The 13,185-nt window shown below is 40.7% G+C and overlaps 3 protein-coding genes across 9 annotated transcripts in view; all 3 read right to left on the bottom strand.

Moving 5' to 3' along the window:
* LOC125885053 (beta-galactoside alpha-2,6-sialyltransferase 2-like) overlaps positions 1 to 1,650 on the bottom strand; it is an 8,320-nt gene extending 6,670 nt beyond the window's left edge. The window contains exons 1-2 of one of the 4 annotated variants that reach the window (XM_049570429.1): positions 1,322 to 1,650; positions 1 to 273 (exon numbers count right to left, since the gene is read on the bottom strand). The exon at positions 1 to 273 is cut by the window's left edge and continues 398 nt beyond it. In XM_049570429.1, coding sequence (XP_049426386.1) covers positions 1 to 272 — 272 coding nt within the window. In that variant the 5' untranslated portion in view covers position 273; positions 1,322 to 1,650. Of the gene's footprint in view, positions 1,272 to 1,321 lie in introns of those variants that run through there. The other 3 variants (XM_049570427.1, XM_049570428.1, XM_049570430.1) reach the window with 3 other exon arrangements.
* Positions 1,651 to 4,084: 2,434 nt separating this feature from the next.
* The window catches only part of lrrfip1b (leucine rich repeat (in FLII) interacting protein 1b), a 29,807-nt gene continuing 20,706 nt past the window's right edge, over positions 4,085 to 13,185 (bottom strand). For all 4 annotated transcript variants that reach the window (XM_049570423.1, XM_049570425.1, XM_049570424.1 and 1 more), the window contains 5 exons: positions 8,450 to 8,499; positions 8,230 to 8,347; positions 7,054 to 7,133; positions 6,789 to 6,893; positions 4,085 to 5,412 (listed from right to left, as the gene is read on the bottom strand). In XM_049570423.1, the coding sequence (XP_049426380.1) occupies positions 5,302 to 5,412; positions 6,789 to 6,893; positions 7,054 to 7,133; positions 8,230 to 8,347; positions 8,450 to 8,499 (464 nt within the window). In that variant the 3' untranslated portion in view covers positions 4,085 to 5,301. The remainder of the gene's footprint in view (positions 5,413 to 6,788; positions 6,894 to 7,053; positions 7,134 to 8,229; positions 8,348 to 8,449; positions 8,500 to 13,185) is intronic.
* LOC125885055 (uncharacterized) lies at positions 8,506 to 12,333 on the bottom strand. Its single transcript, XM_049570431.1, has 2 exons — positions 9,344 to 12,333; positions 8,506 to 8,815 (listed from the first exon to the last, which is right to left on the bottom strand). The coding sequence occupies exon 1, from the start codon at positions 11,815 to 11,817 to the stop codon at positions 10,633 to 10,635; it is 1,185 nt and encodes a 394-aa protein (XP_049426388.1). The 5' UTR covers positions 11,818 to 12,333; the 3' UTR covers positions 8,506 to 8,815; positions 9,344 to 10,632.

Genomic DNA, 13,185 nt, shown 5'->3' with positions numbered 1-13,185 from the left:
GAAATGTGGACGTCCTGAGACCTGGACCTGTACTCAGTCCTCCTCCTCCTCCTCCAGTCCGCCACCGACTCCCCTGCAGATCTCTGGTTCCTCAGCCCCCCCTGAACAGAGGCCAGCCGGCGGGTTTCGGACCTGGTGGGTTGGGACTCTGCGGCAGATCTGGATCGAGGCAGCAAGGAGGATCTGAGGTCCAGGAAATGACAGAGCAGGGACAGGAAGAGGAGGAGCCAGGCCAGCAGGACCAGTAGGAGCCATTTCCTGTTTGACTTCATACTGGACCACAGAGCAGAAGGAGGTGGAGTCAGTTCCTCATTACCTTCCTTCCTTCCTTCTATCCTTCCTTCCTTCTGTCCTACCTTCCTTCTGTCCTTCCTTCTGTACTTCCTTAATTCTGTTCTTCCTTCTGTCCTGCCTTCTGTTCTTCCTTACTTCTGTCCTTACTTTTGTCCTTCCTTCCTTCCTTCTGTCCTTCCTTCTGTACTTCCTTCCTTCTGTTCTTCCTTACTTCTGTCCTTCCTTCTGTCCTTCCTTCCTTCTGTCCTACCTTCCTTCTGTCCTTCCTTCTGTACTTCCTTACTTCTGTCCTTCCTTCTGTACTTCCTTACTCCTGTTCTTCCTTCCGTCCTTCCTCCTGTCCTTCCAAGAATAAAGATGTAAATTAAATTTACAACTTTATTCTTGTAGATTTCAAATTTATTTTCATAGATTCACGACTTTTTATCGTTATCTTGGCCCTAACTGTCCCCCGTACTGATTCCGACACTTTACCTGAATCAACTGTTCACTCACTTCCTTCCTTCCTCTTCCTTGTTCTCCCCTCCTCCTTCCTTCCTCCATAAACTCCACTTGTCCTTCCTTCCTTCCTTCCTTGTTCTCCCCTCCTCCTTCCTTCCTCCTTAAACACCACTTGTCCTTCCTTCATTCCTTCCTTCCTTGTTCTCCCCTCCTCCTTCCTTCCTCCTTAAACTCCACTTGTCCTTCCTTCCTTCCTTCCTTCCTTCCTCCTTAAACTCCACTTGTCCTCCCTTCCTTCCTTCCTTCCTCCCTCCTCAGTTGAACCCACAGAATGACATCATCACGTATCAATAACCTGAGTGAAGTTGAAGCACGTCACAGCAGTGTCTGAATATTAATGAGCTTCTCCTCATTAACAGTCTCACACAGTTCTGGACTGATTCACGTCACCATGGCAACACACAACACAAACAACAACAACAGCCCAAACTCTCCCAGCCTGAAAACATTTAAACCCATGACGTCATCCCTCATCAAGGATTCAGCTGTGTAAAGTGTGAGGAAGAAAAGACGGAGTGATGAAGACCTTCATCTGTGATCACCTTCATCATCGGGTCATTGATCCGAGGTACGAACCCGAAGAGCCGAAGAAAGCCGAGTGAGTCCGAGGGAGGTGTGGAGCCGGTGGAGCGGAGCGTGACAGAGAGTGAAGCCGAGAGAGGAGCGCTGCGAGCGGCTTACATCCTCCCGACGGTCCGCCTGCTGCTGCTGCTGCTGCTGGTGTCCGGGCCGAGGGAGGGAGAGGAGGGCGGGAACAGACCCTCCGACCACCACCACCGGACTACTACAATACCCACAAGGCTTTGTGTGAGTCCGTGTGACGCTGATGGACATTTCACCAGAATAAACACTGCTTATCATTTTGAATCTAAAACACATCAAAGAAGGTTTATTATTTTAGTTTAAATGTTTTAACTATAAATAATCAAATAAATCAATGGGTGATGACATCATTGATACTGATCATATATTAATAATATTTGTATTATTTAGTACCTAATTAAAGCTCACTGTGGTGGAGGTACATTCAACTTCATATGTTTAAGAAGTGACTGCAGAATTAATTTTAGCAGACAAATGATCAGAGTTAAATCACTTCATTACATCATGTGCTCTTGTAATGAAATAAAAAGATAATTTATAAATACTGTAGGCCCATTAAATAAATATAGTTTTAAATGTTAAATAATAATAATAACAATAATAATATTACGTAATATAAGATGAATACAGTGAAATATTATAATACAATCAGACTAACATAAATTTAAAAACTCAGTCATAAATTATTTTAAATTTCAGGAGCTGAACTGATTTAATATTTTTCTAATTTAAATGTATGAAATAAATATTCTTAATAAATAACAATATTAATGAAAAGAAAGGGTGAATAATTAATATATCTCCTTAAATGTTTACATTTTATTCTGCAACTGATCGACTAAAACTGAGATCTAAAAAAAGTGATTTGATCAAACTGAAACAAACAACAATTATTTGAGGATTAATGTCAGAGACTTTAATTTAATCTACATCCTGTCAGACAGAGACGAGTCGTGGTGACATGTAGCATGAGTTTAATGAAGAGCTCCTCCTGATCAATAACAGCTGATCGATGATATCACACCTTGCCAAAATAAAAGCCACCACCCGGACAGACTTCTGGAACGTGGAGGAAATAAGACGTCACTGCTGAGCGATGGCTCGTACATTCAGTTATTGCAGAACTTTTTTTTTTTCAGTGTTGAAGAGTTTGAATCCAAAACTTTAAACATCAATGACGCACATTGGCCCCGCCGCCAGGGGGACACGGTACATATGTTTCTGTCGACCACGGACGCGTTAGGTTTCTAAGGTTCACATGTGTCAGCATCTCTGAAGTGATGAGCTGTTCAACATGTTCAACAGACACTGAGGGTTCTCAGGGACCTGTCACCACATTTCAATACCAATTTTTTTTTTTGGTGTTTTTAGCGACTTGTTGAGTTTCCAGGTGCTTTCTTCTGTCACCAACGAAGGAGGATTTAAGGACGTTTCGTCCCGTTGTGAACCACTTCTCTGCCACGGAACGTGGGTGCTTTTTAGGGGCAACCGTTTCTACATGTTTGGATGCTTTCGTGTCACCAAACATTGATGGTTTTTAGGGACCCATCAACCGTCCAGCCCTTTTTGAGTCACCAAACAGTTGTTCTCCAGCCGCACTTCTGTCACCAAACCAAGTGTTTATTTTGGCGCCTAAATCTAAACACACGTAAAGTTGCAACGTACCGGCAAACATAACGTATCCGAGTGTTCAGAAACAAAGTAAACATTTTTTTCTGGCGAGCTGACGACGGTGCCTTTACTTCCGTCCGTCCTTTAAAACAACAAAATGTTTGTAGCTTTGGATTCAAACTCGTCGCACGTTCATTCGTTCATGATGAATCGGTACAGACATGAATATTCAAACATTTACAAGCTGGTGATTTTTACATCCCGAGTGCCATGAAGAGATTCATGTTCCTGATTCAGGCGCGTGTCCACCTGCCCAACACACAAGGCCACGCCCCTCTCTGTCACCTGACCGCCACCATAAACACATGATTGGCCCCTAACCCTAAAACCACACAGAGTCCGACAGACGAGCCGACGAGGAGTTTGGCTCGGAGAGAAAAAACCTGTCCCACGTGAAAACATAAAAAATCGACTGAGGAACGACGAAACAAAAAAACAAACCAAGAACCCAAATAAAGTTAAAAAACGCCGACTCTCCGCTGGTCCAGTCTTTGAGGTGTCGGAGAGGAGGTAGCGCCACGCTTCACACAGATGGGAGGAGCTAAATGTGGACGAGGCAGATGTAGTGTTTGTTTAGACACACCTGGGCGGGCCAGGCGGGCGGAGTTTACCACAGCAGGACAGGACATGCTGAGACACTGTGGCGGGCGTATACGTCATCCTCCGTTCTTTACGTGACGTCGTCCGGCTGACCTGCGGCTCTGACATCATCAGTCATGTGAACGGTGTCTGCAGACAAAGAGTTCTCGTTAGCTCGTCCTGAAACAACGACCTGATTCATCCTGATTTTTGTTGTCATCTATGACATCACACAGCCTCGTCACAGTCGATGACATCACACAGCCTCGTTACAGTCGATGACATCACACAGCCTTGTTACAGTCGATGACATCACACAGCCTCGTTACAGTCGATGACATCACACAGCCTTGTTACAGTCGATGACATCACGCGCTCTTCATCGCCCACTCATTATGAACGCTGCGAGGACTTCAGTACGGAGGCCGACAACAGCGACGCTTCCATTTTTTAAAATTTATTCTTTTAATGCTGCAATCTTCAGATAATGATTTTATTATTTCGTCACTCTGATGAGACGAAGAGATTTTGAGGTTTTTTTGCCAAAAAACAACAACAACAACAACGTTGTTATCTCGAGATCACCAGTTAAGTATTTTGGGGAAATTAGCTTGTCATTTTGAAATCACGAGGAAATCATTTCGAGAAAAAAACTCTGTTATCTCGACATTATGAGTTTATTATTTAAAAATTTTGAAAAGAGCCAGCTCAAGATCACGTTAATTTTATTATGTCGAATAAACAAGAGTTACTATCTCAAGATTACCCGTTTATTTTGTAATTTGTAGGAAACGAGCTTTGTTATCTTGAAACAAGCTTTATCTTGAGATCATGAGTTAGTGTCATTAAGGTTTTGTTTCTTCGGGGAAACAAACTTTATCTCGTAATACTAAGAAATCTTTTAGTTACTGTGAGAAAACAAATCGAGAGTTAAAGTTTTGTTATCTCGAGGTTTTGAGTTTATTTTTTTCTTATTTTGTTTTGCCAAAAAAAGTAAATAAGCTTTGTCATGTTGTTATTTTCCTAACTGTTCTTTCGAGAACAAGCTTCATAATGTCGACATCGGTTTATTTTGTTATTTCAGGGAAATAAGCGTTGTCATGTTGAAATTATGAGGAAAACAGCTTTTTGTTTTCAGGAGAATCGACATTAATTTAACACATTTTCCTTAATTATCTCGCGATGACAAAATAATTGTTATCATTTTTTAAATAAGCACGAGCGCGGCCGTTCTTCTGTAATAAGTCTTCCCACAGAACTTTTCAGACTCGATAAGAGACAGAGATGAATTCTGGGAGATTTCTCCTCCGACATAGAACAAAACAAACCATAAATGAAACAGGAAGTGATGGTGGTGAACTCCACCCAATGGGAGCTGTGTTCATGGCACCGGGATCTTTAGAGCTACATTACACACTGTCCATGATTGATTGATAGACTGATTGATTGATAGATATGTTGACTGATATGTCACACGCCATCTGGTTTTGGTTGGTCTCAGGTTAACTCCGCCCGTCCGGTGCTGCATGCGGAGCAGAAACAAGCGCTGATTGTCTCTCTGTGCTGTGCGTCAGGCTGGAGATGAAAACATGGCACAAACAGTTCCACCGAGGGGACGCTTTGACCTCTGGGGACGCCAGGGGGGACGGAGCGTCACTGCTGGGCCAGCAGGGCGTTACGGTTGGCCTTCATCTTCTCCAGGCGTTTGGAGAGGTGGTTGTTGCTGACCTCCAGCTCGTCGATGCGATCCAGAGCGGAGCGGAGCTGCAGGAGACGGAGCACATACGTCAACATGTTTGTTTACGTCCACAGGGACAGACAGACTCGAGTCAACGTCGAGGACAACAAAGACCAAACAGAGATCATCACAGGACAAAACCACGGACAAGACGTTTGCTGCAAACCAGAGGTCGACTGATTTATCAGTTTAATTGCCGCTAATCAGACTTTACGAGGCTCCGACAGTGACGGTGGCTGTAACCACCTCTGGTCACGTGGGAGCGACTGCACGGAGCGCCACACGTGTAAAGTCAAGGTAAGAGTGAAGTCTGAGAACGATTGAAAACAATGTCAGGTTAAGTCTCGAAGTGTCGGCTTCGTCCCACCGTACTGACGAGCCAACTACACCACCGAAGCACCGCCGGGAGAAAAAGCGTGTGTAGCGACTTGTTAAAGGTTACAGTGCAGGGCTGCAATGAGCGACACTTTTCTCTTAAAAACGTAACGTCAATGGTGAGAGAATAACAAATTCAGTTTGTTTAGTATGTGCGAGAGTCAGCGTTATCGGTTATCAGCGGTTTCCTGCTCCAAACCACTGTCACTATATCGGCCGTTAAAATCAGTCAACCTCTGCTGCAGACGTCTTCAAAAAGTGACACACTAAAAATTTAACATAAAATAAAGAGACGTTGGAAAAAATACAATTAAATACAATTTTGAAACAGAAAAAAAAAAATCCCTACCAACGCGATTTAGATATTATTAGATGTTAAAAAATAAATAAATAAATTTAAAAAGATACAAAACATATATCTAAAAAGTATTTAAATAGAAAAAAAATACAGACAAAAATCTCTACCAGCGCAATTGAAACACAGCAAGTGTAAATTAAAAAATAAATTAAAAAAAAAAGAAAATACAATTAAAAACATATTAAAATAGAAAAAGAATATGTAAACAAAAATCTTCACTGGCCAGATGTAAAAACCAGAAAATCGAAATTAAAAAAAGAAGATGTTTACATTCAAAAAGCTACAAAAACCACAATTAAAAAAATATTAAAGTAGAAAATAAAATAGATAAATATCTCTACCGGGGCAATTTAAAGACAGAAAATGAAAAAAATAAATAAACAAATAAATGAAAATATTTAAATCGAAATACATTTATATAAACAAACATCTTTACCAGCTAGATTTAAAAACCAGAAAATGAATATTTAAAAAAAATCCATCAATTTAAATAGATACAAAAAATAAAATTAAAAAATATTAAAATAGAAAAAAAATTCTACCAGCACAATTTAAAGACAGAAAGTGTAAATTATGAAAAATAAAATAAAATAAATAAAGATACATTAATTTAAAGAGATACACAACAGTAAAAATAAAACATCAGACAGACGCTGGTCGTCCCCTCACTTCTCTCTGAAGTCGTCTCTTCTCCACTTTCAGCTCATCTTCGACCTTCTCCGCGTTTTCAGACGCCACCTTGTATCGAGTCACCTGACCTTCCAGACGGATCACCTGAGTCAGAGAAAATACAGTGGAATAAACAAAAACTTTCGTTTGACGCCGATGACACTATTTTATTCTTGAAGACAAAGGACGCTTTTATTGACTGTGATTATTTAAATTTATTTGACTTTATCCTGCGTTTCTACCAAAGCTGAGCGCAGACACTTACACTTTGTTCCAGAGTGGTGACTTCCTGCTCAGATTTCACCAGTTTGAACTTGAGGTCACTGATTTGTCGGTTGGCGTCTCCTGAAAATACATCAACACCAAAATAAAAAACACAGAAGTTTTACATTTTACATTTATATCGACGTCACTTCACACTGTACCGACGCTGACTGAAAAAGACTCAATCAAACAGGTCATATGATGAAAAGAAGACGAGAAAGGTAAAGAATGAGAGTTTCAGAAGGAGCTGGGGAGGACGACGAAGATTAAGAAGGAAAAAGACGGAAATAAAGACGAAGACAAAATCAGACCAAGAAGAAAAAGGTTAGCATGAAAAAGAAAAAGAAGATACAATGATAATAGAGAAGAACATAAGATGAAGATGCAGTAACATAGATGTAGAGACGTAGAACGTTAAAGCAAAGGTGACAACAAAACAATCAACAAAGAATACCGACATGAGATGAAGAAGACGACGTCATATAAAACATCAAATAAAACAACAACAAAGAAGAAGAAGAAAAAGATACGATGAAAAACAACAAAGACGAGGAAGGGACCAAGATAAAGACAATAAACAAAGGGTCGGGATAAAGTGGCAGAAGATGACCAACGACAAAGACAAAAACGCTGACAGAGAAAAAGATTCAAGAACTGACATCAAGAAGAAGACCAAGATGAGATGAAGAAGAAAACATGAAGACAAAACAGTGAAGAAGACGACGGTATATAAAGGTCAGGATGAAGCCACAGAAAACAAGGCGGCGACTAAGACAACAAAGACAAAGAAAAAGATACGATGAAAAATAAAAACGGATCAACAAAGACCAACCAGACCGAAGTGAGAAGAAGGAGGAAACAAAGTGAAGAATACAACAACAAATAAAGCTCAGGATGAAGGCTTAGAAGACGAAGAACAACAAAGAAGAATACAAAGACAGTAATAATGAGCGAAACCGCAACGAAGACGAGATGAGGACAAAAAGGAGATGAAAAAGAAGACAAGGAGACAAAGACAAGAAATCAACAAAGACTAAGAGGGAGACCAAGAAGCTGATTAAGAAAAACAAATCAGCAAAGCTGTGGAGATGAAAAAGAAGACAAGTAAGACAAAGAGGAAGATGAGGATGAAGACAACAACCATGGACAAACATGACTGCAAAAGAAGAACGCCCACTTTGTAGGTCCAGAAGATGAGAGTCCATCCCGTTCTCTAAACCATCCCCCTCTGGATCCTGGTCTCCGTCCGTCCCGTTCTTCTGTCTCTGGTCCAGCTGGGACTTGAGCAGCCTCACCTGCACAGAGAGGAGTGACTTGTGGTTACCAATGACGTCACAGATCCTGGTTTTATGGATTTAAATAAAACTCTGAGTCTGTGAAACCGAAGCGAACCTCACCTGGTCCTGTAGACTCTCCCTCTCTTCAAACAGCTTCTTCAGACGGAGCTCTGCGACACAACAGGACAAAAGAACTTTAGATTATCTGAACATCACAAATACACGCCACCATATCAGGGTACAGACAGTCAAGGACAATCAGGCTCTCTGCTGTCCCCCAAAACAATGAAGACAGCTTTAACCTACAGAAATAAAAAGTACCGAGCATAGAACCCTGAGGAACCTCATGAGTAGCCAACACCGGTGATTATGTAACCAGCTGGAAATACACTGCTCCACACTGCAATCCCATGTCAGATCTTGATGAGGAAGGAGGAGGAACCCAGGGCCCACCTGGGTTAGCTAAATGTGACCACTTGCCTTTGGCTAGATGTAACCACAAGCTTTTGTTAGCTTAACTTAACCACATGTGTGCGTTAGCTTAACATAACCACAAGCTTTTGTTAGCTAAACTTGATTACATCCTTTTTTTAGCGTAATGTTATCACATGCTTTGGTTAGCTAAATGTTAACATGTGCATTAGTTAGCTAAATGTTATCACATGCTTTTGTTAGCTAAATGTTAACACGTGCTTTAGTTAGCTAAATGTTACTACATGCTTTTGTTGGCTAAACGTAACCACGTGTGTGTTGGCTAAACGTAATCACGTGTATGTGTTGGCTAAACGTAACCACGTGTGTGTGTTGGCTAAACGTAACCACGTGTGTGTGTTGGCTAAACGTAACCACGTGTGTGTGTTGGCTAAACGTAATCACGTGTGTGTGTTGGCTAAACGTAATCACGTGTGTGTGTTGGCTAAACGTAATCACGTGTGTGTGTTGGCTAAACGTAACCACGTGTGTGTGTTGGCTAAACGTATTCATGTGTGTGTGTTGACTGTATGCAAACTGTACATTTCCTGTGAAAACAGAAGTGTATGTTGAAAACAGACAATGCATGTAACAGGCTGAAGTTGACACGGCGTCCCAGAACGTCAACAACCAACACACCCAGGGTACCTTGGACGTCATATGTTAATGACCAAACGTGGACATGTGACGAGGTCACAGTGAGGATGTCTTCGCTAACATGGTTGTTCTTTCAGGTCAACAGGATCAAACAACCTGCTGCGGCCGTCTGTTCTTTAAAGACTTTAATGAAGCTCCATGTTGGACAGTTTTAAAGGAGTAAAATAAAAACGTCATACAGAGTTAAAAATACAAAACATTCACTGACGAGGTGATGAACACGTGTTCTTTAAAGTGTCGTGATTTCACCAGAAAGAAAAACCTCAGAGAAGTGGACACATACTGATAATGACAGGATGTAAATAAACTCCAACAAATAATAAAATTACAGTCAACAAAATGAAAATGGCTGCCAGACAGAGCCCAGAAGTCACATTCAGGTTTTTAAATGTTATTGTTGACTCGGTACAGATGTTTGAATACAGTTTCCTTATTGGAGGTGTTTACAATCCCAATATCTTTATTTTATTACTGAGTCAAAGTGGACGTTTGTGCCAGATTTGAAGAACTTCCTTCAAGGTGTTGGTGAGATTTTGCATTAATGACAGCAAGACAGATGCAAGGTCAGTAACCTTTGATCAACAAAATCTAATCATTTCATTCTTGAGTCCGAGCAGATGTTTGAGTGGAGGCGTTCTAAAGATTCACGAGAATGAGACGGACCGACATTATGCCTCTGGCTACGGTGGACACCAGCTTGGAGGCATAATAACATGTTGTGTAACGCATGAATCAACAAGTTGGTTGATGGATTTCTTCACCTTCTGACTTGGTTGGCCAGCTGATTACCTGTTTTCAACACGTGTCTGTCTAGATGTAACCACGTGAACTGATCAGATTTTGGCATTCAAAAGGTCAAAGGTCAGCTTGACTGTGACATCATCATGTTTTAACGTCATATCTCAGGAACAGAAGGGGAGACATTTGGTCAGATACTGAATTGGTGACTCTAATCTTGAAACTGTGCTGATTGTATAGATCTTCTGTGTGTGAAGCATCCATGTTTTAGAACCACATGCTTTTGTTAGCTCAACGTAACCACGTGCTTTTGCTTTCAACATGTGTCAAACGATTCCTTTAACATACCGACAAAGTTCAACTAAATTCACAACACTAACCAACGTTTTGTACATCCTGATGTTGCAAAGATCAGATTTCAGTTCACTCTTTTTAGTTTACGAAATCTTGCAGTCAGTTTTGTGTTTGTTCTTCCGGTTGTCCAAACTGAACCCTTTCCTTCCGCTCCTTGCCCCTGGAGCAACTTTACCATCTTCAACCACAACCTCCCTCACTGGGTGACGTTGTTGCGCTGCTGGTTGCTGCACCGCCTCCTCGTAAACCTCCTCGCAACTGTCTACGTCTCCAACCGACAGCTCGTTCTGATCCTCGGAGTTTGATCTGGTTGACTCGTCATAGACTCTCCCCTCCAGTGCGCTCATCAGCACCAGCTCTGGAACAGCCATGGTCTTGAATTCATCCGCGGTCATTTCTATGAGCCTTCTGACCTTTGAACTTTGAGAGTTTAACGATAACGCTCGATGCCTTTTCAGTCGTGTCTCAACAGCATCTTCAGCAGGAACGATGCAGCTTTGACTTCCACGATTGGTCCCCCTTTGTTTGTTTGTTTTAGCGCCGACTTCATCGTCAACACAACTAACCCCTTGTGGATTTGTTGACAAGTCGACTAAACCCTGATTTGGGCCAGTCTCCACCATGTTTGCGGGTTTGGCGAAGTAAGGTTCGACAAAAACAAAGTCTTCCAACCATCTTGTTGATGTTCGTTCGCTCCGACCTTGCCTTGCTTCTTCGACGTCAACAGCATTCATCCCGGGCATTTCTTCCTGAGACAAGTCAGTGACTTCCTCCTGACGTTTACAAACACCAGACGTGAGCCCTGAAGTACTTTCTGTTGCTTCTTTGTCATCACTTGCTGGAGGTTCCTGATCGTCTTCACAATCTTTGCTTGGGTCCATGGGGACATCATAAGTTTGAGGATGTACCTCCAGAGATGAGACCGAACAGTCTCTGATTATCTTCGGACATCCAGCAGGACTCTGTTCCATGCTTTTAGGATCTTCTGGGAAGTCCTTCAGAGGAAGTTCACCCTCTGCAGTGAGGCCAGGACCCATCATTTGACCAGCTGTATCGAGCAGATCCGACACATCCTCTGTGGCGTTCTTCAGCGTCTCCTCGAAATCCAAAATGAACCGATTGAGAGTTTCAGGGACGTCTGGAAAAATTCTTGAGATTTCAGCTGAAAACGCCCGATTTTCAACAAAGCCTTTCAGCATGCTTTGAATTTTCTTTTCCAAACAACTCCACTCCTTCAGCATCTCAGCTGAGACCAACGGAGCTGACATTTTTGGTGTTTCTCTCTGGTCATTGCGTTCGGGATGTTCAGAGGTATCGTTCGGAGTCTTTGCATGAACCGCAACAGAGTTTTGAACTGGTTCCTCTTCTCCCTCTGCTGGATGCCACTCTGGAATTTTCCCTGAAAGACCATGAAGAAGACATTGGAGAACTGAGCACAGACGACTTGTTTAAGATGTAAAAGAAGGAGAATTGAATTGTGAAGGTGTTGGGAATTAGCCCGAACCGACTGGATGAATCAATGTCTTGATCACAGGAGAATTAAAGGAGAGTTCTTGTTTCACTCTGCAGGACGATGCTGATGTGTTAGACGGCTGTTAGACACTTAGTTGACTGAAGTCATGAAATATTCTCATCATTAAATCAAACAGAAAGAATTAGACGACATGCATTTGTTAAGACACATGTAAACATTCAAACACTCATGCATTTCATTCCAAAGTCTGACGTGAACATTTATAACATTTACTGAAAAATAAATGTTCTTGGTTTTGATTATGTCTCATTTTTTTTACTGAAACTTAACTTATTTTCTGACATTCTTTTACAACCACAAATTGAACTTAACAAAAACTCATCTTAATTCAAGTATCTACTAAATTTTACATAATAGATCCTAAATTTGACTCAACACACTAACTGTGATCTAAAGTCATAATCTCAGTTAGAAAGTTACAATCCTAAAGATATATAATGTAAAATTTAAAGGTATTAATCTGAATTTAGAAATGGTTATTGAAAAGTAAAACGTACAAGTAAAAAATTTAAAATAAAGACACTAATGAATAATCTAAAATGAATATGTCAAAAAAAGGAATAATCTTAAAATGTCAGATTCTAAATAAAATTATAATTTGGTAAAAAGCAATAATCAAAAATTAAAAATACTTTACATTTAAAAAGGTAACAATTCAAATTTAAGAATTCTAATTTTAAATTAAAAACAATAATCTAAAATGGAAAGAAAGCAAAAGTTAAACTCCTAATTAAAAAGTAATTAAAAAAGAAATAAAATTGGGGCGCTGGTGGCTTAGTGATAGAGCAGGCGCCCCATGTACAAGGCTGTTGCCGCAGCGGCCCAGGTTCGACTCCAGCCTGTGGCCCTTTGCTGCATGTCACTCCCTCTCTCTCTTCCCCCTTCACGCTTGTCTGTACTATCCATTAAAGGCTAAAAAGCCCCAAAAAATATCTTTAAAAAAAAAAAAAAGAAATAAAATTAAAATGTCAGAATCTAAATTCAAAAGAGTAAAAATGGACAAATAAGAAATAATGTAACATAAAAAAAATAAATTCAAAAGTAAGGTAGAAATTCCTAAATAAAAAGCAAAAATCTAAAATTAAAAATAAATTCATATTAC

This window comes from Epinephelus fuscoguttatus, linkage group LG24 (assembly GCF_011397635.1).
Source record: "Epinephelus fuscoguttatus linkage group LG24, E.fuscoguttatus.final_Chr_v1".
In the NCBI taxonomy this organism is placed as follows: domain Eukaryota; kingdom Metazoa; phylum Chordata; class Actinopteri; order Perciformes; family Serranidae; genus Epinephelus; species Epinephelus fuscoguttatus.
This window is presented reverse-complemented; position numbering and strand designations above follow the sequence as displayed.

Coding starts and splice junctions, on each gene's coding strand:
- LOC125885055 (XM_049570431.1), bottom strand. CDS start 11,817: ATGTCAGCTCCGTTGGTCTCAGCTGAGATGCTGAAGGAGTGGAGTTGT.